At 46.2% G+C, this 25,198-nt stretch overlaps 1 protein-coding gene across 4 annotated transcripts in view; it reads left to right on the plus strand.

Annotated features, from left to right (window-relative positions):
* The window catches only part of LOC122712830 (colorectal mutant cancer protein), a 38,378-nt gene that overhangs the window by 7,514 nt on the left and 5,666 nt on the right, over positions 1–25,198 (plus strand). For all 4 annotated transcript variants that reach the window (XR_006346422.1, XR_006346421.1, XM_043932763.1 and 1 more), the window contains 2 exons: positions 6,347–6,576; positions 6,762–6,898. Coding sequence is in view for 2 of the 4 variants with exons in the window: in XM_043932763.1 (XP_043788698.1) it covers positions 6,347–6,576; positions 6,762–6,898 (367 nt within the window). In the remaining 2 variants the exon portion in view is untranslated. The remainder of the gene's footprint in view (positions 1–6,346; positions 6,577–6,761; positions 6,899–25,198) is intronic.

The raw sequence follows: 25,198 nt of genomic DNA on the forward strand, positions 1-25,198 counted from the left end.
AAAGAAAAAAAAAGATAGGTTGGAGAGGGAAGGAGATTACACGGTGGGGTATAAGGGACGACAAAGGACAGAGTTGCGCCGTATGTTGGGGCGGCTGTATGTTCTCTCCCAGTGAAAACACGGCATTAGGTAATGTTTCGTTTCTCCGCGTTTTTCTCCCTTTCACGTGGCGGAAGCTCCGCGAAGCCGCCTCTCGCCCCCACCTTACCCCCTCCTCCTCCTCCACGCCTTTTTGTTTTTAACGGTGGACCTATTCCGGCGTATCCAGCGGGAACGGCGAGGCATCTGAAAAGGGAGGATTGCCCGAAGGAAACGCGAGCCCTTTTATGCACCGTGTGCCCGCGCTTCAAGGGCGTGTACGAATGAAATAGAGCGGAACGCGCTTAACGTGAAATACCCGTGTCGCTTTTCACCGATTCCAACCCTTTCCTCTCCCGTTTCTTCGGTTTTTCGCCATTTCCGAGTATCGAGTGGGTGTAGCAACCTCGACCTCGCCTCCACGCCCTCCACTCGCCCAGGTCAAGGGGAGGATGAGAATCAACTCCGTTCTTGAAACTTTTCATCATAGAGGATAAACGCGTGTCTCTTTCTCTCTCGCCATTCGATTGATCGAACCTATGCAAATTAACAATTAACTTTCGAACAAGCGAAATTCTCTTTTCCCCCTTTCCAACCTCTTTCCATCTTAAATTTTACTTTTATTATTACTACTACTATTGCTGCTATTACTACTAGTCACAGATTCGAATATCTTAAACTTAGAATCGTGAAAACAATATCTGAATCGAAGGGATGATTCTCGGTGGCGGCACGATTCTCTCGGTTGGCATCGGTTTCGTGCGACCCAACAATGAGGGGACGCTGATTGGGTCGGTTAGCTGCATTGTACGTTGCTTCTGTAAACCCCAACCCACCGTGACGAAGAGAAGAGGTTCCCGATACAAAAGGGGGGGGCATAAGCGAGCTCGTAACGCTCGTCGGTGCAACGTCAATCCACTTCGAGGGAAGAAGGATGTCGGGTTCGCCGCATTATGGAAATCGTTTCACGCGTGGAAAGGCGAAACATTTCGCCGCTCTTCGAAACGATTTCTCGTCGTCTCCACCCTTTTTTCTTCTTCTTTTTATCACTTTCCTCGATTATAACGAGATGAAGAAATCCGCAGCAGCAGTCGATCCATTTTCGAAAGATTTAGCCGAAGATGGCTTTGTTTCCCGGCATTTGTCGAACGGAGGGAAGGAAGGTTGAAAATAAAAGTGGCGATTCGAGCGGGTGGGTAACAAGGTCGACGGGACGGGCCCTTAACGAGATCACACGTGCACACGGGGCGAGGCTTGGAAATTGGATTTTCGTCCAATCACGCCGTGTACCGTGTCTGGAGACTCGTTTTTCCTCCGGTCATCCTGCGAACTTCATATCCGAGCCAGCTTATCGCTTAAATTTTTCTCCACCGACGTGCGATCCCGCGCGTGAAAATCCATCACTCTTAATCTTGATCCTCTGCTTACGTATATACCTGTCCACGATCTGCTTGTATTACGTTATATAATTTTTACAACTTTTCTAATTGGTTTATTCGTTACCTTGGATCGTTCGATAACGATATTCAATTTGTTGCGCTATTTTCATCAGTGAAAAATTAGATTTTCCCTCGTGTTATTCTCGATAACTGGGAAAAATCAGCTCGCGAGATAACTTTTCTCGCGTAACGAGAACGGAACGTCGATTTAAAGAGCGAAATCCACGTTTCTCTCTCCGCGTTTCCTGATCGCCATTACTTTCCTGGAGACATCGGTAGGCCGGATGCACAATGGTGCGAACTGAAAATTACGCGGATAGCTTCTGGTGGATCCACTTTCGAGCACAATGCAACGAGTGAAAACGCACGCGGTGTCAATGACTCGCGTTCCTCCTGTCAGTTCCTCGTTCGTTGCACCCTGCATCGAACACGCTGTTTGCTTTTGCTAACACGTCTCTTTGTCTTCCTAGAACGGTTATCTCGTTCCACCCGCTTCCTTCCTCCCCGATTAAATCCTTATCGATTCGAACCTACTCCTCCCCCCTCCCTCCTTCATCGACGTAATTTTCGAATCCTCGAAGATCCATAAAATCGTTAACATCGTCACTCGATATCCCGACAATCGAATCGCACCATTGTTGGATACGTAGGCGTAGCCTTGTTCCGCCATTTCGTTTCCCATCCACGTAATTTTCAATCCCCGCTCGAAGTCCTCAAACTTCTTACCGATATTTAAAATTTCGCGAAACGAGGGGCGAGGCGTGCGTGGTGGGCGGTTTCACTTATCCTTATCGATCCCAATTCCCTCTTCATCGATACCGCTATTCCATTTCTCGGGAGATGACTTTAAAATTATCCTTCCTTTTCTCCCCCGCAAAAAGACAAGATCAGACCTTCCGTTTCGTACGACCACTCTTTCCTCAACTCTGGTCAATTTATCATTTCGATCCGTGGTCAGGATTCGAGCCGTAATTCCCGGACGAATTATCCTCCTCGTCGATTAACCAGACCGTAAAATCGTCAACTTTGTTACGATTATCCAATGCGTTCTCACAGTCGATCGAGAGTATCTCGAGGCGAACTGGTCTCCTCTGGGAGGAAGAAGCGAGGAGCGTGTATGTGTGTGTGTGTGTGCGCGCGCGCGCGTGTTTAAAATAAAGCCGCGTGTCAACCGTAAAACCGCACATGGGACATCGAGTGACACGCATCGCGGTGGATTAAGTCGCGTTTCGTTTCACGCTCGCGAGCAACCGCGTCTCTCTTCCTCCGCCCTTTTTTCCCTCCTCGTTTTGCGTCGCAAGTGGAACCGCGATGCAGCACAGGCCGCGTGCAGTGGCACTCGTTGCATCGCTTCGGCCAGACCTCCGAACCGTGTCCGATTGCGCGTGTCATCGGTCGGGATCGGCCCACGCCCGGCCGCGGGAATGATGGAGTCGTTGAAAACCTGGGAATCCAGAACCTTGGAGAGGCTCTCCTTTCGCAAATTCAAAAGGAAAATCTCCAGGTGGTACGTAATCTTCGCAATCACACCGCCAATTTAATTTTCGTCCAGGATCCAACTCATTGGATAATTTGGTGGCAGGTAGCTCGAAGGGGATATAACGATCTTGATGATCGTATTATTAATTCTAGAGTCTAAGAATATGAGAGGATTAGAAAGTTTTCTCTCGTTCGATTTTGAAATTGCAATTACATTAGCGACTCGGGAAGATACGAAATATCTGGAAATATCGCGTGTCGCTCCCCTTTCGCGATAAAAGGCAAGGCCTCGTGGCGCGAGATAATCCAGTCGCTGCACGAACTACGGAAAGAAGAATCACCGTTGCCCCGAGCGGCTGAAAACAATCAATTATCGGCTCCTCGTTTGGGTCAAGAACCGCTATTTAATTTCATTTCGTATCGCGCAGACGAGCAATAACAATCTCCTTGCCAACTTGCCTTCGGTCCGCGAGCCGTGTCCGAAATTAGCTCCTCGATTCCTTTCCTCGAAACCTAGAGGGAGAGGAAGGGAGTAACCTGATCGAAAAGCAGAATGGAACTAGAATGAAGCTAATTGGACGGATTCGGTCCTCGAGTCGCTGGTTGGACCGCTCGAAGAAACTAGGATGAGAGGTTCGATTTAAAATCAGAGCTAGACGGAATTGCCGGCTTTCACTCGGGACGATTTTACGATCGTCAAGCTAAGCGGCGCGTAACAGGTTCTCGCCGTTAACCCAAATCCCCTTTTCGCGAAATTCAGCGTCTTAAAGCGCATCCGACCCGTTGCCTCGAAGGATCTCGAGCGTGCTACTTGCGTCTCTCCCGCAAGCAAGCGCGCTTCTTCGCGCTTCTGTGCGGTCTTGAGCAACCCGAGGTGGCGGCCACCTCGAGGAAAATCGGTTGAATGGAATTGAAGAGGCAGGTTACTGAATGGCGCTCGAACCGATGCGCCCGACTCCTCGTCAATTACATAATGCTTACGCATTGATCGCGTCCCGTTAATCACGACCGGATCTCCGCGTCGACGGTTTCTCCCCTTTTTTTTTATTTTTCTTTTTTTTCTTTTTGTTTCGTCATCCTTTTGATTGCAATTTCACTCGTCTCTTCGCCTTCAGCATCCATTCCACGATGAATACGATCGAGTGTGAAACGAGGATCTTTTTTTTTTTTTTTTTCATTTTTTTTCCAAGACTCCTCCGTTGAACGAAAGTTGATTAAAATTGCGTGATATGTATATATATATATATATATATGTATGTATAGCAGGTGTCGTGAATAGAAAGGCGCGCAAAGACGCGGCTGTCGAGGAAATAATAAAGCTTCTCCATTTTGCAGAGCGATGCAATTCCTCCGCACGCCTCTCTTCTCCTTCCCTCCCTTCTCTTCGTTGCACGAGGCACGCGTTCTCGCGTTTCACACGTGCTTGAGCAAACACAGAGGCGCGGGGAATTAGATGAACCGTCCGTGTTATCCGATCGGCGTCTTCCTTCCCGAAAAAATAGCGAAAAGTTTCATCGCGGAAGAGGAAAGTTTCCCCGGGAAAGTTTCTCGCCTCCCCTTCTATCCGTCCTATCTCGAGTTTTCTTCTTTTGTCCCTTTTCTCCAAGAATCCTCGCGAGCGAGTGAATCGCGCGAGTATTCTTAAAGCGGATGGACACCAAAGGAACGAGAAGATAATTCTTCAACGAGATATATCGTTCGTTGGAGAAAGAAAAAATATTATAAAACACGTTTCCATTCGTTTGCCACGCTCTTGCCGATTGTTGAAGAAACGTTACGCCTCCGTATCTGGATTCCACGTTCCAATCCTATGTATCCGGACCACGCCTTTTAACTCGATTCGCGACAAAAGACACGACGTTCACGGATGGAGGGAGAGAGAGAGAGGGAGAGAGAGAGAGGGAGAGAAAGAGGCCCTTTTAACGATTTTCTCCGAATGTCCGTGTTCCACGGCTCCGTGCTGAATCTTTAATTTCCCGGGTATCGATCGGCCCCGCGTGTCCGTCTTCCGCGTGATTTCCAAGCGTTCCCGCCGCTTGGTGACGTTTTAATCGCGCCTCGCCGATACTCCATCGCGCTGTCGAGCGAAATTAAGGGGGTCCTGCCATCCGACAGACATCCGGACACCGCGAACGCGAGACGTGGATACGGTTTATGAGCGTGGCGATTTTAATTAAGTCGCTTAAACGGTGAGAGCGTGCCGTCTCGTCTTCGTTTCCGCCTCTCTCTCTCTCTCTTTCTCTCTCTTTCTTTCTTTCTATGTGTGTGTGTCGCGTCCTCGCGCGACGCTTCTTTAATCTCGCGAACGTCCGGCCGGGTGTCGCGATCCGCGAGTATTATCTTCCATCTATGAATTATTCAGGGAATAAATTATTCATGGGTCGAGATCGTAGTGTTACGCCGTTAGTTTCAACGGATACGCGAAAAACAGATGACTTCGATCCGAGCCGGGTCAGCGATTTGACGTTAATGAGGACCGATGTGGCAAACTGTGGGGACGAATGTGAGAAGGAGACGATCGAAGGAAACTCGAATCTTTATTATATATATATTCTTTTTTATCCTCCATGGATTTGCGTTTTTTTTTTCTTTTTTCTTTGGATCCCGAAGACAGGTCGAGTCGAGCCTATTTCCCCTGTTTTTAAAAATTTCAGTCAAGATCTGCTGAAACATATATATGCAGGGAACTGAATCTGGAGAATTCGATGGAGAAGTTTAAAATTTATATATATTCTTTTTCATCCTCCATTTGTTTTTCTTTTTCTTTAATTACGTATCTGAAAAATAAGTCGAGACTATTTCCCCTGTTTTTAAAAATTTCAGTCAAGATCTGCTGACGATATGCAGGGAATTGAATCTGGAGAATTCGATGGAGAAGTTTAAAATTTATATATATATATTCTTTTTCATCTTCTATGGATTTGCGTTTTTCTTTTTTTTTAATTATTTATTTGAAAAATAGGTCGAGGCTATTTCCCCTGTTTTTAAAAATTTCAGTCAGGATCTGCTGATAGTATACAGGGAACTGAATCTAGAGAATTCGATGGAGAAGTTTAAAATTTATATATATATATTCTTTTTCATCCTCCATGTATTTGCGTTTTTTTTTTCTTTTTTCTTTGGATCCCGAAGACAGGTCGAGTCGAGCCTATTTCCCCTGTTTTTAAAAATTTCAGTCAAGATCTGCTGAAACATATATATGCAGGGAACTGAATCTGGAGAATTCGATGGAGAAGTTTAAAATTTATATATATATATTCTTTTTCATCCTCTATGGATTTTTTCTTTTTCTTTAGTTACGTATTTGAAAAATAAGTCGAGGCTATTTCCCCCGTTTTTAAAAATTTCAGTCAGGATCTGCTGACGGTATGCAGGGAACTGAATCTGGAGAACTCGGTGGAGGAGTTAATGAGAGAATTGGGGGCGGACGAGCACGGTCGCATTTCCTATCAAGAGTTCCTGAGGTGTCGGTTGGCCCTACGACCGGAGATCGAGGCCCTCAGGTCCGGCAAGCACAGAACTAGTCCCCACCACACGCACACGCCCGAATACCTGCCGACGAGCAGCGACAACAGCCTCGGTGAGTATCTTTCCTTCGCCTTCCTCGAGCCGAAACCATTTTCCTCTCGATCGCTCCCGGGAGGAGAACGATATGGAACGCCGGCAGTTCTCGATCGGCCCTGATTCGCCACTCCGATTCCGATTCAGATTGTAAAGCGCGGTGAATTTCGCAAGCGACACGAAATTGTTCACGTTTGTGTTCAGGCACCATATCCGGGCGGCATGAACGCTGGGAATTCGACAGCGGGGCACGCGATCTCTCACCGGAGCCCCACACTCTGCAGAAACTGGTGGAAGCTGCCGCGGGAGGGACTGGCAACATGCTGGACTTGGCAAACAAGGTGAGCGATTAAAACGCGCGCCCCCCTCCTATCTTAAGCTTTTTGGCTCATCGAATCGGGGCCTTGCTCCTCGGATGGAAAATTTGTAGGCGCGAAAAAAGGCGATGACGAACTTATGGCGAAATTATTCCGTTTGGCGTTGATGGACGTCGAGAGTACTCTCTTTCTCTCGAGTGAGAAACGCGAAAAAAAAAAGGGAAAGAAACGATTTCAAAGGAGCCTCCTAAGCCTTTATAAAGGCGTGATGGCGCGGCGCGAAACTGCCGAGTGCGAATTACCCCCCTTCGTAGACTGGCAACCGAGTTCCCCGGCTGGAAAAACGATACTTCTTTCAGTTTCTTTCCTCCTTCCGTCCGTGTATTATTTCCTTTTGTTCCTGATCGACCAGTTGATCGCGGCTTTATCTCGAGGATTCGAGGCATATCCGATTGACCCATCAATCGTTAATTATACCTTCGACGCGCGCAAAAGATTCTGAAAGATCTTTATCGATACAATTTTTTACGTTTGTTATATATATATATATATATTATATATATATATATATACTTGCAACGATTGATATTTCTCGAAAATGAACATCCTTCTAATGTGAATATCTTCTTATCTCTCTCTCTCTTTCTCTCTCTCTGTCGGGATAAATTCGGCCTAACTCGTATAAAACTCGTTCCATTTTCGTGGGAATCAATAACGCGGGCGGCATGGCGCAGTCGTTCGTCCCGTTCAGATACGAATGTTATTTTAAAACCGCGCGTGCAATTGCGATGCATTTTTCTCGAGATTATCATATAGTTTCGAGACGATGCGTAATCGAGGAGGAGAGGATTCTCTTACACCTCGAAGGGGGTAAAGATCGCGTGGAAGGGGTGAAGAAAAAGAGGGGAGGGGGAGGAGGAAATAAAAGTCGGTCGAATTCCAAGGCGGTGAGGAATTATCGTGGCCCGTCGCGGCGATCGCAGGAAGGAAACGATGAACGGTGGGGGAGAGGGAAGGCGCGGAGAATGGCACAAGGCATTTACTGCCTATAAATAACCGTTATTACATAGTGCATTACCACACCGAAAAAGCGAGGAGGCAAGAGCAAACGTTTAGCCAGCTGCGCGGAGGTGAGAGCGAGGCATAGCAACCCGGAGTACTTTGAAGAAAGGAATCTCTCTTTCTTTCTCTCTCCGCCAGATGGAGGAACGAAGGTTGAAACGTGGTCGGCCGGCGGCCATGAAACACGAACGATGACTACCGCTTTCAAATACTCTCCCTCGAATCCCTCCAACAATTTCCGATCTTTTTCCAATTCTTTCGCATTTTTATGCCTCCCGCCAAATTTCTTCCTTCACACGGAGGAAATTTGAACGCGTCTCTTTGATTATTTCAACTTATTTACGTCAACAAAAAAGGATATAAATGAAAACGATTGTTAATTCGTATGCAAGATGGTAAGAATTTTTGTATAAAGCATTTCGGTTGGTGCACTGTGATCGTGAGAAGAAAATATAAAGAAACGTTTTTGTAATTGGGAATACAAATTATCCCTGCAAATTAAGTAAATGAGTACTAATTGGATGAAAAATCATAGGAGTAAAAGTAGGTGGATTCCAATTATACAGATGGAATTCTGGTGTATTCAAAGTAACGAAGAATTTTAATTATTTTTCACGGTATAAACAATTTAATTAGAGGATAAGCTTCGAAAATTTCCTTCGTAATTGGTTCTAAATTCTCGTAGAGTATCATCCCGTTAACTTGGACGGAGTATTGGAATCATTGAATTTCCTCGACAAAAGTCGTTCGAACGACCAGTTTACCTTTCCTTAGCCGGCCCTTATCTTCCGCGACCATTTGCATGATTACGCGAACAAGAGCTTCTTCCAATCATGGAAGAACATTACGCTCCGTTTACAGAGAGATACGAATTTTCGACAACTTTTCCCATACGCGAATGCCAATGATCTCTCCAATGTTATCCAACCCTTCCCCAACGTGGAATTTCCATGGAAATAGAACACTGACCGCAGAGACAGAGGTAGGGACGGTGTCGGATAAACGCAACGTTGCATCGTCAATTCTGTTCCCTATCCACGATGCACATGCGAAAACGCGTAACGACCCGATCGAAACACTGGCGGAAATTAATTCGCGTCCTTCGGGCGATTTTCTATGATCGCACTAATTCGAATTATTCGAATCTAAGGGGACTACAGTGCACTACAGTTTGCGCTCCACTGAATTTCGCGCGAATCGCTTCGTTGGTAAATTTTCTCCCTTCGATCGTGCAATTTTACTTCCTAAAATTAAAAATAGTAAAAATAGTAATTCTCAAAAGCGATTCGAAAAGTATTCTTTTTTTTTTAACGTGTCACAATTGAAAGAGAGAGATGCGTTTTTTAAAGTTCGCCAAAGCGTTTATTCCAAATCTGCCGATAACACATTTCGGGACTGCGATACGCACGATCAATACGTATCGATTTTGCATAAATCGAGGGCAACGGCGTTGATAGGTTTTTCCACCAGGTAATGGAAACCACGGTGAAATATCTTTCGATGCTAAAAGCGTCAGAAACGTGATTCGACGATCCTGCTATCCAGATCTCGCTCCCCCCGGACGAAGCCCTGTCGTTGGAGACGATATTCCTCCATGGCCTGGTTGCGAGACAGACCTCGGCTACCGCAGAGGTAGCGAAACTTGCGGTAAACTGCGAAATGCACTTTGCCAGTGGCGTGGCGGCGCTAACAAACGACTTGGAAGTCCTGCTGGTTTCCTGGCTAGATTTAACTCCCCGGCCAAATCTCTCCTTACTCCTCTTTTCCTCCTCGTTCCAGGCGTATTCCAGACGCGGCGCGCATCAAAAGTTGAGCACCAGCAGGAGGAATCGATCCTCGCCAACTCCGTGAAATCTCATCCCTGAAGACGCTTTGTCACGGCTGGAAGCGCGTGTCGTTTCTCTGGGTTCGTCCTTCGACGATTCCCTTTGACGTATCGGCAATCCTCTCGACCTATTTCCACCGATCGATCATTCGAGAAGAGACCAGACTCTTCCATTCGACGCGATTCTTTCTCTCTCTCTCTCTCTCTCTCTCTCGCGTAAGAAGAAATTTCATTATGGAGATAAAGATAGCTCGAGGAACTCGAGGAAGCGAGTTTCGCAAGGTTTTTCGTGTTCTCGTTCGGGGCGTGATCGCCGATGCGATCTCGGTATGCGAATTATGCGACCCCGTGTGCGATCCCAGATAAACCAAACACGGCTTATTACCGATACGACAGATTGAATTAAGCGGCGTACGATTATGGTGCGCTTTGTATCCGTTATCGCTGGCCCCCCTCCCCCCATCCTACATGAAACGAGGCAAAGATTTGACCAGGAAACAATAGCGTATCGAACGTGTAATCTTATATCGTACCAAACAGGGTATCGTCCCCAACAGGGTTGATAACTTTCACGAAACGCTATGGGAGGGGGTCATTGATCGATAACTCTTCCCAAGAAGAATCGTCCCCCTCGTTATCGAACTTTCTCCTTCTTTCTTCTTCGTCGTTCATCGATCTCTCCTTATCGATATAAGCAAAGGTTGGAAAAATTTTTTGAAAAACTTTGCCAAGTTCCAGAGGAGTCGCTTGACTTTCATCGACGACACATCGCTGGAACGGTTTTCAATCAATTTGCAACGTTTAAACGGTCTAAACGGTATCGATCGGAGGCACGCAGAAGAACAACGTTTGCTCCCTCGAATGGCCGCCACGTAGGCCATGGAATCGCCAATAAAAATCTGTCTCTCGTTTCATCGTGCGATGAGATATACGAATGGCTCTCCTCTCTCTCGTTCGAGCTCGTCCATGTTTTCCCAGGACCTCGTTACTTTCCATCTGCCCGCCTTCGGTTTTTCCTCCTCGGAAATATTTACTTCCGGCCTGCCTCCTCGTCTCGAGAATTTCATCCAATACGCGTTTCATCGAAGAGACGACGAATTCTTTGGCAGGGAATCGCGACGCAATAAAGCAAGATATCTTCGAGCCACGCGTGCGACGCTTTTATTATATCGACGCGAAATTAACGAGAATTTTTATTTCTTTATTAACGCCTCCCCTGTTTACCTTCCTCTACACCTACTCGCTTCCACGAGACGATTTTGCATCTCGTAAATTCGCTTTTTCCCAAGGACGCCCGCGTTCCAAACCAATTTCGAATCTTGACTCATTGATTTACGAGTGAAAGGTATGTGGGAGAATTTAAATCGCGAGATTAAAAGATAATTATTATCTCGAGATATGGACTTATTATTCCCACGAAAAGTGAATGTTTTTTTCCTCTTCTCTGTACTCTCGAAAGACCGGTTCGCATTAATCGAGGAGATTAGCAAATTAATTAATCAAGAAACCATAGTCTGTTCTCCTATTAATTGCTACTATGCAACCGTTCACCAATCTTTTTTTTCTTCTTCTCTCTCTCCTAATTGTCCCAGAGAGTTTCTCCAAGAGAACCTCAAATTTGCATATCGTTGCAAAGTTTTCCCGGAAATCTAGAAATCTGGATCGAAGATCGAACCACATGGTCGATTTCATCCATGCTGGTAAAATAATTTTTCACTTTTGCTCGAACGAGCAAGAACAATATATAATTTGCGAACGGAACGACTAACCCGTTTTACTAGAAACCGTTTAACATAGACGTGGACAAATATTACGAATTGGCAAACAGGTGTGGCACGAGGCCATTAAAGGATAAGAGTTCTCTTCTCGAAAGCAAATACGGACAGAGGGGGGGGAAACGTACATGGAGAGAGGATAGAGGAGGAAAAAGTGTTTTCAAAAAGTGTGAAACAAGTTCGTGAAGCGTAGTTTCCCAGATCGAAGGAAGAGGCGAGCTCGGGGATCATTTATCAAGTGGATCTCGACGTCTCTCGCAATTAGAGAGAGGGAAGCGAGATCCTTGCTGCGTTTGGAAGTGGACGTGATCGGCGTTCCTTCGTAATTATGTCAGATACAAGTTCCACGTCGTTTGCCTTTAAACGGCGATCACTCTCGGCTCAACGCTCCTAATGGAATCGTTTCGGCGCAATCGCAATCCCTTATTTCTGTTAATCGAAACAGAGTCATTAGCCGACAGGCACGCCGGCGATTTTCACACTTCCTGCCAATAAATAATCCCGCGTCTAATGGCGCGGGGTATATTGCGATGCGATAAACGATTCCGGGATCGGTATCGATAAGAAGGTCCGCAAAAGGTCCCCGTGTCGTCGTAAATTGTCCCGCCCATGAATCGTAAACTCGCATAAAGCGTATAAATCACACGGCGTTCGCATTATAAAGCTGGATACACACGCTGTGTATATATACACGTATATACCATATATATATATATATATATACTCGATTCATTGATGGCGTTACGATGTTTCGCGCAATTAAAACTGTTGCCCGTGTTGACGATGGGGGCGCGTCCGTTTCGATACGCCGGCAATTGACTTCGCCACCCGGAATCCCGATAAGACGAATGGAAAGGTGGTCTCTCACGTGGGCCGTAATATAACCCACGCGGCCACTTTGTTCTCTCGCCAATTCAAAGATTATTCTTTGCTTTGACTCGGGCTACACTCCGACTTTATCGGTTTGAAATCGTTGACCCACGCCGCGGGTCTTTTTGCTTGCGAAAGATGACGCGTCGAGAATGCTTAGCTTCGTGGATGCACCCGTAGAAAGGAAAAAAGATCGAGGGGAAATCCGAATCACGGGAGGAATCGATTATCGAAACGCGCTCGACTGTTAGGAGGAGAGAGAAAAGTTTGCATCGATCGACGAAGCTTGTACGAATCGAGATAAGGACGCCAATAAGAAATCTCTCGAAAGGAGGAGGAGGGGATGGAACGTGATCGTTGCGGCCGATATTCGGCTTTTTTTTTTCGCGCGCTCTGGTTCAATTGTGGCCGACGGCAAGGGTGGCACGAAGCGCACAGGCGTATTACTTTTTATCAGCTGCAATAACCGCGTGGCCTGGCGTGGCGTGAAGTAAGTATAGGGCCTGTAACGCGACAATTGGAGCAAGAGAGACGCGAAAATCGGAGCTTTCGGTGCAACGAGCCGCAAGATCGGCGATCCTCGGCGCCGCTCGGCCATCCTCGGCTCCCGCTTGGATGAAACTAGGGGTGTGGGAGAATCGGTGGCTCAGTCCGTCACCGAGCGTTTCGCCAACCGTAGCGGCCGGTCGCCGCTCCGAGCAACCGATCGGCCTTCTTCGTCGTGCGTGTTTTTTCACCGACAATGTCATTCGTTCTCGTGTGATATATACATATATATATAGATATAGATGTATATATATATATATTTATATACATACTGGTGAAGTGGTTTCTTTTCCAGGTGTATCGTTTTGGAGAACGATAAAAGTAGCGATCGGTAGAGCGGATAGGTAACATCAATACATCACCAGCAGAAATGATAATTATTCGTAACGCTAACGTATAGAGAAATATTCAAATATATAGTTGTATAGAATCGAATTACGATTCATAGTATTTTCTATACTATTGTAATCGTGCGTCAAATTGATCGATTTCAGGTAGATAGTTCGTCAAGATCAAAATCGATCGATGGAGGATAGTATAGGAGATTCATTAATTTGAAATTATTATTTTCTCGTCGCGATTCGCGGCGCGCGATCGTAGGCGCACGATCATCCGTGAGATTGGCTAAACCTTCGTTTATGTAGGGCGCTGCAAAGACGGCCGACCTCGTGAGGACAATCGATGCAAAAGCAATTACGCCGGTAACGTGAATTGCACTGCGGTATACTCCGCGTTATCTTCCTACCACCGTATATCCTCTGTCTCGAGATTGCTCTCCTCCCCATCCCCTTTCCATCCCCATTCCCTTCAACCGTACGTATATTTATACAAAATTCTTTCCTAAATAGGAAGGACGAATGCGTCGTCTTATCTTTCCTTCGATTCAATTCCTCTCTTTTTTTTTTTTTCCCAGAATTCAATTTATCGGAGTACCACGGCGCAATTCGATGTTATCTGTACGAACAATGAGTTCGATCTGTGTTTGACATCACTGATTCGTTGCGTCGTATCGTAAATTATTAGCACAGTTACGAGAGTGTAAAAAGAGATTGTGAACGGTCGTGCTCAGCTCGTTCTCTATTTGTCTCAGTCGATAGATTTTAATTGCACGCGAACAGCGTGTGTATGGAAGTATGAAAATAACAAAGTAGCGTTACGTGCTCTCTAGTACTTCGCAACTATTTCATTATTACGACAATGTTCTCTTCTCAATTCAAACAACGAATACTTTAAGAAGGATCTCGTCGCTCCACGATTAACCTTTTGATCGTCGAATTCGCTTCTTATCCACGATCCAAATTCGTCGCGTGGCGTCTTGGTCGATTTAATTAGGCGATACGTCGTTACTCACCTCTATCGCCGGTTCAGCTTAATCGATGACGATTTACATTAGCTAATGGGTCGATTTGCGATCCAGTGACGTATCATCGACGCACAGTCGAATCGCGTAAATTTCGTGGACGCGTGTCGTATCATCGATATCGATTGGATCGAAATTAATGGATGGAAATTAACGTGGGTCGAGACGGTAAATCATCCGCGTTAACGAGATCCACGAACGACGAAAAAATATCGTCCTCTCTTATGCGATTCGAGGAAGTAAGAAGGCCTTACTATCCCTCGATCGTCTCGATCGAGTGACCGAGTCGTAATTCAAAATAATAGCATTGCGGTATACAGGCTGCGACATTTACACGCGCATACCTTTTCACCGATAAAAATTCCAATCGTCCGTTCGTTCAAATTTAATAAAAAAAAAAAAAAAAAAAAAAATCGATACCAAAGACATCTCTGAATCATTTATATACGTTAAAGGAAAGGTATACTCGAAGGAATATTCCAACTTGCGTCCTCGAACCAAGTATTCCACGCGCGTAACGTCAATTGATCCAAGCGCGCGGTCGTGTTCTTGGATCAAGCGTAATTTGTTAGACGATTCCCGAGATGATAGATCTTAACGATGCGAGTGGAGTATGCCACGTACGAGTTTTTACTTTAAAAAGATAAAAAGGTGAGCAGACTCGAGACGAATGCACACGCGCCAATGTCATCTCTTCCTTCGTACCCCGCACGTCTCCCACTCGTCATCCGAACTTTATTGGCGATGCTCCAAAAACCTGCTACCATGCTCCACGGTCTTTTCGAAAACAATACGATTCATTTAATTTCTATTAAAGCCTCGTCTCGCGTTTTGTCGGCTTCGTGGCGCCGCGGCCACTCTCCGTCTGGCTAGAGCGATACCTATACTACTACGTATGAATCGCGTTGGCCCCGAAACCCTGGAAATATTGCCCGCCCGGATGAATCGGTTCGTTAACCCTCTTCTTCCAACCCTGGGATTATCGATTTCATTCACAAACCAAGATGACATCCTTTTAACGAACCACACGAAAATGACGGTACGACATTGTCGTTCGTTCACATTATCGCGCTCCTCGATGACTCTAATTTTACGTCTCTCTCTCTCTCTCTCTTTCTCTCTATTCTCTCCTTTCGAGTTCGAGTTATCGTTCTTCTTTTCCGTGTACAGATAAAGTAATCTCGTAATCGTTATACTCGTTGGTTGAGTTACACGTAAAAGCAACAACTGGCGCCAATCTCTCGGCTCGGCTCGGCTCTCTCGCTTCGATTTGATTGCAGATCACCCGCATTCCTTTATCGTGACGTTGTTTGTTCGGTGATGCGATTTATATTAATGTTTACCACGTGTGTCGTCGTCATGATCGATACACACGTTTTCACGGAAACTTAACCGAGTATGACGCGTGCATACGCTCGTCCAATCGATCGACAACGTGTCATCGGGATTTCATCGAATACTCGACTTGGAGCCGATGGTTTTCGGCGATGTTTCGACGTCTTCGAAAAAATTGGGTCGCATCCGCGTCGTGTGTCTTTCGAGCATTCGGTTTCTCGTTCCGACAACTTTTCTCTCCGTTTCGGTCTTCTTTTTTTTTTTTTCTTATCTCTCGCACGAATCGGGGGAACCGATCGAATTCTTCTCTCTTCTCGGGAGAAGAATTTTTTTTTCGTTGGCCACGCCGTGAGCACACCGAATTATTAAACTCTTCTCTCTCATGGCATCATTATCGCCATGATATATACGTGGCCTTCCTTTCTCGCAAGGATTTTGCAATTTAAATATTCAAACGTTCTCCTATCTTTGTTTCCCTCGTTTCCATATTCATTTACCGAGTATTAATCACCGAGCCATTCCATTCATCGCTTCTTCTCTCTACTTTTCAATTTTTACATCCTCCTCCTCCGGTTTACATTTTACGTTTCTTTTCTCTCGCCTGCTTCTCCTTCTCGCTTTTGTTCCTCCCTGTTTTCCGGCAAACAGAAGGAGACGAGGAAGAAAAAATCGCGCATTCCGGGGCAACGATTTCAGGGATCGGTAACGAGTTTAACGAACTGGCTTCCTCGCATCCAAGCATCCCTTCCGCGTTCCTGCTGTTCCACCGACCGAGCCGCCTACCCCTTACGCCTCGTCGAGAAAAGACACCGGCTCGTCCTTAGAATCCGCGTAGAATCCTGGGGAATTGAGCGTATGAAACGACACCTTTCATACATCGTTGATGACCTTCAGCCTCACCCTACCGTGTTCCTCGGCGAACACGAACCGTCTCGAGTTTGGGAAAATCGGAGTTGGAATTGAGAAAGGGTTAAGAGAAATCTCGAAGATGAATAGAGTTATTCGCAAAGCGTGGGTTCGTTATCGCGTGGGAAAAAGCGCGGGGAGATGTTCGATTACGGGAACGCAATTCGCGATGGTTGTTAACCGTTGCGTTCGAGCGGAGTTAGAAAAAGTTGCCCGCTTGTCGCGCGAGTTGAATCGATAATGGAAACGTTTCGTTGAACGCGAGTAATGGCCGCATACCTTCTAATGTCGAGCGACATTTACGTTTTTAACGACATTTCGACGTTTAAATCGGTGATGGGCGATTAACTCGTAAATTAATCGGTCGGAATTGGTCGGGTTGCCGCTCGCCTTGGTAATGATCGCGAACACGGACGTTTTTAATGGTATTACGAAGCGTGGAACGGTGTTTATACGGGCCGTGGAGGACGGGCGGCGGGGAAGAAACGTAGCCGTAAAAGCGGCGTTAAAGCGTCGGGGATAAGAGTCGAATCGTATCGACACCGCAACGCGTTTCTCTGCTGCGCCCCGAACTTTATTGGCCCCGTGATCGTAACCGCGACAAACTTGGCGTGGTGGATACATCCGTGGAAAAGATTTTTAGGAGAGCGTTATCCAACACGCGCCGACCAATGATATTATCTTTGATATTTTTTTTCTCGCCAATCCACTCCTCCCCCTAGATGTATCCCTTTTATCGCACGCATTATAGAAGATAACGTATCTGGTGGCGAAGCATCCGAGCAACACGTTGCTCTCCACGCTTTCTCGATCGATCATACGATCGCCGTCCATTCTTCTCTCGAACAATTTCCAAATTTCAAATTTTCGTTTTTTTTTTTTTTTTAAAAAAACACGCCTTAAAGGATCGTTTAAAAATATATATCCTTGGCAAGTTCTTCCTCGAAACGTTATGAGTTCGGATCGTTGGCACACGTGCTAATTACTCATATCCACGTAGAACCCTTGATACTCCAATGCCACGACCTACGGCCCCCTAACCGTGAATCACGCCACGATTACGCACGTTTCACCTATTTTTAACCGCAGCTGAATTAGTTAAATTCGTATTTCCTCGCAATTGGTTATTATTCGAAACTGATCGCCCATCCACGGAATAATTATAAGTTTGTTTTCGTGATCAGCAGCTGCGCGCGAGGCCGGGAAGGAAGGAGGCCTCTTCCGCGCCAGGTGGAAGGATAATTCTTCCCTTTCCGGGCCTCGATCAATAATCAAGATAAAAATCTTGGCCGCCGTTTGTAGGAGAGCGTGTGAGTCAACGCGACAAATTTGCGTTACTAATTATGCACTATAGCGTAACCTGAAAGAGGGAGGGGGAGGAGTCTTCGTTTGACGTCACCGCGTGTAAATGTCCCTCTTCGATACGCTCCGACGATAAACCGATCCGTTCGACGCAACAGCTTCTAAAAACTCGTTTTCCTTGCCTCATCTTTCCCCCTACTTTCGCCTCCCCTTTTCCCCACAATCCTTTCCAATCGTTAGATGTCGAAACGATTGTTACTTACTTTCGAATCTTTCGAGGATTTGAATATTTTGTTACCTGGAAATTGAATCGCAATCTCGATTTCGCTCGTTATTAATTCTCACTCTCTAAAAAGTACGGTCAATGGGGGTGGGGAGGACGAGCAGTTTCCATAATTGGTAATATTCCCTGACCGTCTCCGCTAAAACTCGAAACGCGGTTTTCCCGGCATACCAACCGCGGTTGCGTCGCCTTGCGACTAATTAACTCGTTTAATTAACGCGCCTGCCCGCCCGTCACTCCGGAATTCCGGTGTTTTTTCGTCGACTTTACTTTTGTCCGCTTAGTCGTCCGCGATCGATAAATTAAAGCGTGGATACCGGCCAAGGGTAGCGTTCAAGAAGGAACCCGTTCGAGGCGAGTCGACATAAATTTCGAAGGCTTCGGTCATTAACGTTTCGAGGAACGATCCTCCTTTGTCCGCGTTTCTTAATCGATCTCTTCGAATGTATTTTGTCGTCTATTTTGCTATCGATCGAGAATATAAAAATATATATACATATTTTTTTTTTCATATATTTGGAAAACCAGCGCGAACATCGAAGGATTAAATCGCGAGCGACGAGCGGAATTCAGCGGAAATCGCAGCCGCTTTGATCGCATTGACCTCGCGTAAAAACTAATTGCCGGCGGGAATAAGGGCCTCGTTAGGCCCGAGACAGAAATCCCCGCCCCTTTCTCGCGTCTCATAATTGCCGGTCGAGCAATTAATTTATTTCCCCGGCTCCGGCCGTTTTCCGCGACCGCCGAGGTCGAGAATCGATAGATTCTCCAGCTAGGACCAATTAACCGGCATTCTAAAATCGGCCAACTACGACCGAGTGCGATGCTCGATTGAACGCGTTTACCCTCTTTCTTGTTATTAATTGGGGTCTCTCGGTATTCATTCTTGGATTTCGTTTTTAAATTTTTCTATCGATTCGGATCGAAGGAGAAATCTTCCGTTCGCTTTTCCACGCCGATTGTTCGCCAAATTGTGAAGCATCGTTGCCACGATCCTCTCGTGGAGATAAAGCAGGAACGGTGTGAAAAAGACACGAGTGCACTCGACCAACTTCCCTTCCAAACAAGGCAGGCATCCAGATTATTTTTTATATTTTGAAAACTGCTCGCAATGTCAACGAGTTCGAAATCTCGACGGGAAAAATTAAATATTCGATTATACGCTTCTCCATAAAAAGCGAGAAACTTTCGTACCAACGCTAGAAATATTAAACGGAAATGTTTTCGTGTTATTAGGAAAACGTCGAATCGATGGATACGATCAACAACGTGGAAAATGTAACGAGCCGCGAGAGAGAGAGAGAGAGAGAGAGAGAGAGAGAGAGAGAGAGAGAGAGCATCGAAGGCTAACATTGACCATTAATGACAAGTTAACGAGCAGTCGGAATGGCGTGCTCGTTAAACACACGTTGAAAAATATAAAAAAACTTGAACCGGCAAAATCTCACGGCGGTTGTTGAACGGCGGTGCTCGAGGTTTTCCGCGATTTTCGATGTTGAGATCAGGTGTTGCTGTGCGCACGTGCCAAAGCGGAAGAAGAAAAAAAAAAAAATCTCTTATACGAATCGTATAATTAGTGAGCGCGATTTTCGCGTTCCAAACTGAAGCCGCCCACATGATTTTTTTTTTTTTTTTTCGCTTTCCTCGAACGCCGCGAAGCGTATCGAACCGTGAACTACGAATTCGAGAACTAGTCTCNGAAGAAAAAAAAAAAAAATCTCTTATACGAATCGTATAATTAGTGAGCGCGATTTTCGCGTTCCAAACTGAAGCCGCCCACGTGATTTTTTTTTTTTTTTTCGCTTTCCTCGAACGCCGCGAAGCGTATCGAACCGTGAACTACGAATTCGAGAACTAGTCTCTCAACGAGGAAACCACCATTGTAAAAGGAGGATGTTTTTGTTCCTCTTTGTTCGATAGAAGAATAATAGGAAATTGGGAAGGAAGAGTTTCTTTTAACATCTCTCTAATCACGTTGAAAAATTATGAAAGAGTCGAATATATGAGAGTCGTATCGGCTCTCATCGATCGACGCGATGCTTTCGCCTTTCCCTCCCCCCTTCGTCTCTGGACGACTAATATCTATCGCAAAAGCGTAGAACGAAGCATAGTCGCTTCAGTTCCGTCAATTGGTAACCTAATTGCAGCTAGGAAAAATTCCACTACCGATCGCTACAATGTCGCAATGTCTCGCCGCCAGTCGCTCTGTTTCTTCGCGTAGCCGAGCGTGACGAGGAGTCTGTCCCGTGAATGATTGTTGGTGCCGTTCATCGTGGACGCGTGGAGCAAAAGCGGAAGCGTAACAACGCGCGAAACAACAAGAGAAACTGTATCGACTTTCAACCGAGCCGATCGTCGCCCCCGCGATCTCGACGAGGGAAAAAAAGGCGGGAAAAGGCCGTCCATGGACCGTGCGAAAGATGTTGCAGTGAGGGAAAGTTGAGCAGCGAGGCAACGTGGCGGGTTTCACCGTGGCCGTGAACAATGGCTCCGCGGAGCCGGCTTACTACGTGGACCGTTTGCACCAGCAACGAGTGCAAGTGCAGCAGCAGCAGCATTGTCAACAGACGATCAGGTACACGGTGCAGCCGAGCCACGTCCCCGCCCCTGCCGGCAAAGAGATCCTCGAGCCGCCTAGAAGGGATCTGGTCTACGTTCATTGCGCCACCACAGAGGAGGACGAGGATGCCGAGGAGGAGGAGGAAGAGGAACCGAAGGGATTGACGAGGTCTAGGTCGTGGCTTTGCTGCCCTGCCGATCACAGCTCCGACAGAACCGTCCCCATACAGGTCGAAGCTGGCCACAAGCGGCAGGAGTCAGTAAGTGTTGGAGAAAGTGCGGAGAAGGATTTTCTTTGACAAACTTTGACTCTATCCAACTTGCTTTACACTCGATATTCGTCGATATCCGCTCCAACCAGCCATTCGTGTCTTCCTTTCTTTCGATCCACTCTCGATAAGAGAAAAGTTGCAAGTCTCTTTTACTCGAGACTGAACTTCGATCATTGGAATAATTTTCGAGTTCCCCATCGTCGTATCATCGATTAACGAAGGAAGGGGGGGGATGGGACGGAGGGATGGCAGGAAAGCGCGAAGAAGAGAGGAGGAAGGGGGTGAAACTCGATGGCGCATCATCGAGCGCGTTAACGAAACGCGAGAACAAGGCCTACCGCCAGAGGCGAACACCGTTCCGACACCCGATAATGGAGTTCCGTAATTTTTGCCTCTGTCGTATATTCGATTCAAAAGGGATCTCGTCGAGAGTAGATCGGCCTGTCTCTCAGGAACAGGACGACGTTTCTGCCCTCCCTCTTTCTCTTTCTCTCTCTCTCTCTTCATATTCGACTCGAAACGGCTCGTTCATTTTTTATCCCTCTCGTCTTCGCTCCTTCTCCACGCGTCACGCGTTTAGATTGTCTTCTCTCTCTCTCTCTCTCTCTATCCATCTCTCCCCGATGCTTCTTCTTCTTCTTCTTCCGTTTTTCCCGGTTTCCCGGTTCAACTTTCCATCTCACTGTCCCTCTCTCTCTCTCCTGTCCTCCCTCTGTCTCAATCCGTTCGTCTGCCCTTGTCTTTGTCGGCCCCGTCTGTCTCTCCGTAAGCTTATGCAGAATCGAGTACCACCCTTTAAACTTTAATCCAGCAGGAATAGAACGGCGGACGGAAGAGGGCGGAGGTAACCAACCGGACGATCGATTTCGCGCAGCCGAATTTCAAATAAACTTTCGGCCTTCGTAATTTCGTTTGCCACCGCTTTGACACTTCCACCCTACCTTCTCCCCCTACCTACCCGTCCCGATTCCATATTTTCACCGTCGAATCACCGTCGATCCCGCACTCCGCCGACTGTCATTGCCGATCTCTCTCTCTCTCTCTCTCTCTCTCTCTCTTCTCTCCGCTTCTTCCCCTCCCTCGTTCGAAACAACGCGTTCGATAGATGAAATATAGATCGATCGTTCCGCGTAAACCGATTTTCTTTTCTTCTCGATCTTCCTTTCTTCCGTTAAGAGTAGGGGAAGGAGTGAAAAATAGGGGAAGGAAGGGGATGATACTATTACTCCCCTCGTGTAAATCTGATTGTGGGAAAATGTGATTGGCGGCGAGCAGGTTGGTTCATCATCAGCGAGACGAAAACACTTCGGGTTGAAAGGAACGAATCTTCTTTTCGCGCGTTTAAGAGAGGATAGGGAGACGGCATTTCGCAGGCAACATTCTCTCGCATCGTGGCGGAATAGACGTGTCTCTGGGTTACCTCTTTTGTCCAACCGGCCACAAAAGGACCGTTTGAAACCGTGGTGCGGCGCTCTCACCCCCTCGCGCCCGCTTCCTCTTCGTTCAACCGTCTGGCCCCAGCCAGGGATCGAAACGAGCAAGGCTGACTCGTCCCTTTTGACGGGCGGACAAAGAGAAGTGAAAGGGTGACGGAGGCTTGGTCAAGGAATTTACGATCTCGAAAGGGAACACCTACTTGACCCCTTTAACGGATTAACCCTCCCTCGGGAGGAGCCAGGTCCATTTTCATCGGAAAAATCTCCTTGTTCCAACTATATATATATATATATATATATCGATTCTCGGTGATCTCGTTACAGAAGTTCACCGAAGACAAACCTTGTTTCCACGCAAAGTTCTCCGTTACGCCGTTGATAATGTTATCGCAATTTTCCTCCACGGAACGTGATAGTATTTTACAACGAGGCAAGGTTTCGTGGGTACGCACGAAAATTCAATTATTCGCCACCGCGCCTCTCCACGACCAATAGGAGTGGCTCTCGAGTCTCTATCGTCTGTGTCGACGAAGAGACGCGAGTTTTTCCCTCGAAGAAAAAAAGAAAAAAGAAGAGAAAAGAAAACTGGTCTTTCGCGAGTGGAAAGAGGCAACAACTGTCCGCTTTTTTGACCAAGACCTGTTCGATCCACGTACGAGCGAGGCGGACAGTTGCCTTTGGTATCCGTCGAACGATGATTTCGTAAAAAATTCGCGTCGAAGCGATGCGACGGACCAGGCGATTTTTCTGCAGGAAAAGTAATACAGAGTTGCTCTGTGACAGGGACAAGCAGACGGTAGGACATTAACTGACTTAGCGCCAGGAAACGTTTTTTAAAAAAACTCTCTCATCTTTATATATACGACGTCCGTTTCATTCTTCCTTTCGATTCCGTCTCTTTCTTCCTTTCTCGATTCGCCATTCCGAGGGAAAGAGTTTCGATTATTCTAGGCGAGGATTTTAACATGCTTCCATTCTTCGTTCGAGTATTCTTGAATTCTCGCTTCTAATTTCTTTTTCTGTTATTTAAAAACTCGCTGTAACTTGAAATTTTATGGGATATATATAAAGAAAAAATACGGCGGATCTCCTTTTTCCTGAAGAATTTCGGTTTTGGAAGTACGAGAACAGATTTCTTTTGAAGGCAAACGTTTCGATTAAAACCTCGAGGATTTTTTTCTCGAAGGAAAAGGCGAGGATCCTCTCGATCGCGTAGGATGAGTCACGATTTTTATCGAATAACAAACGGATTATTCACGTCTCGTTTGCATACGTTTTGAACGTCAGAGATATTCTTCGCCTTATGCGATACACAATCGCGGTATTTAACGCGACTTTTGTACGAGTTTCGAGCGAATATCTCTCTCTCTCTCTCTCTCTTTCGATATACTTAACCACGTATTGTGATTATCCTTGCATTGTTCGTAACGTTCGTAATCATTCGTTGACCGGTTCGAGAAGTTTCCGAAGTTTCGTCGAGAAGGCAAACTTTCCCTTTAGCAAAAGTCTCTCTGCAACACAGCCACGACCCTCGTCGCGAATGGATTTATCCTCCTCCCCCTTCCACCAGTTTCCAAGTAATTTCGTGTATCAAAGACGAGCTCGATCCGAGCTCTATCTATCGAGGACAGGATATCGGGTATTCGACTGTCGAGAAAGTCGATGCCCTCCTCGGTCACCCTTGTCGCCGGCTTTATACCACTTTACCGCAATTTCCGGTATCATTTTACGTCCCTGGACTACTACCACCGTCTCGCGGGAGAGAGAGAAATTCGATGGAATCGGCTCGTGCTTGAAACAACACGTGGCCAAGACAGAGAGAGAGAGAGAGGGAAAGAGAGAACGAGAGAAGCCTATGCGACTTGTCCTCTTTGGTAATCTCCTTGTGAGTCATTGCAAAGTATTTACCTGGCCAGGTTCTCGTTTTGTCGAGTTGTGCAATCGACTCGACTCGAGTCGACTTTTCTTTTCGGGTCGAACCCAGATAACGTTTACAACGAGTTTTCTTCTCGCTCGAAAACGTACGATCGATGACATAATTGATAATAAACGACGATTACGAGCAAGAAAAATAGAGCGTGAAATTGCTTTATTTGCAAAGGCAGCTTTACAGTCACGTTCACCGCGCCAATGTTCATTAAGGTACGAGCTGAATGAACGAGAAGGAGAGTTGCTTGGTCGAATTCCACTTGTATCTCTTACGGTACTTGGACATTCAGAATTCACGCGGCTATCAAATCCTTTCTGCAAGCAAGGATTCGTGTTCCATCGCGATACCATTACTGCAAAATACTCTTCATCGACCTCATCTACGGACATAATATACAAAATAAATAATATATAAAAAAAATATATAATTGTCAGAATAAATAGAGATCAATCGAAGCCTTCTTCTTGTTATTCTCAAACTTTTTTCTTTTTTGCACCAATACTCCGTTCAACGAAATTGGAAAATAGGCAATCGAAAGTTCCTCGACACTGAATGCCTCGAGTTAAATAATCGCGGTTAAACAGGCTCTATATTGGCTTATCGGCAAAACTATTCCATACTATTTTCTTAATTTTTCGTGTAAAATGTAGATACTCGTTGAGCGTGCCACGCGGCTAATGGAGGAGAGAGGAAAAAAGAGAGCGAAAGAGGAGGAGATAGATAGGCAAGAAAGATCTGATGTCTCGCGGAGGAGCCAGATGACAAACTAGTTTACCTGTCGTCGAGAAAAACGCGTGAGGTACGCGCGCTCATCCTCTCTCTCTCTCTCTCTCTCTCTCTCTCTCTCTCTCTCTCTCTCTCTC

This window comes from Apis laboriosa, unplaced genomic scaffold, assembly GCF_014066325.1.
Source record: "Apis laboriosa isolate Shangri-la unplaced genomic scaffold, ASM1406632v1 scaffold21_cov150, whole genome shotgun sequence".
Taxonomy (NCBI): Eukaryota; Metazoa; Arthropoda; class Insecta; order Hymenoptera; family Apidae; genus Apis; species Apis laboriosa.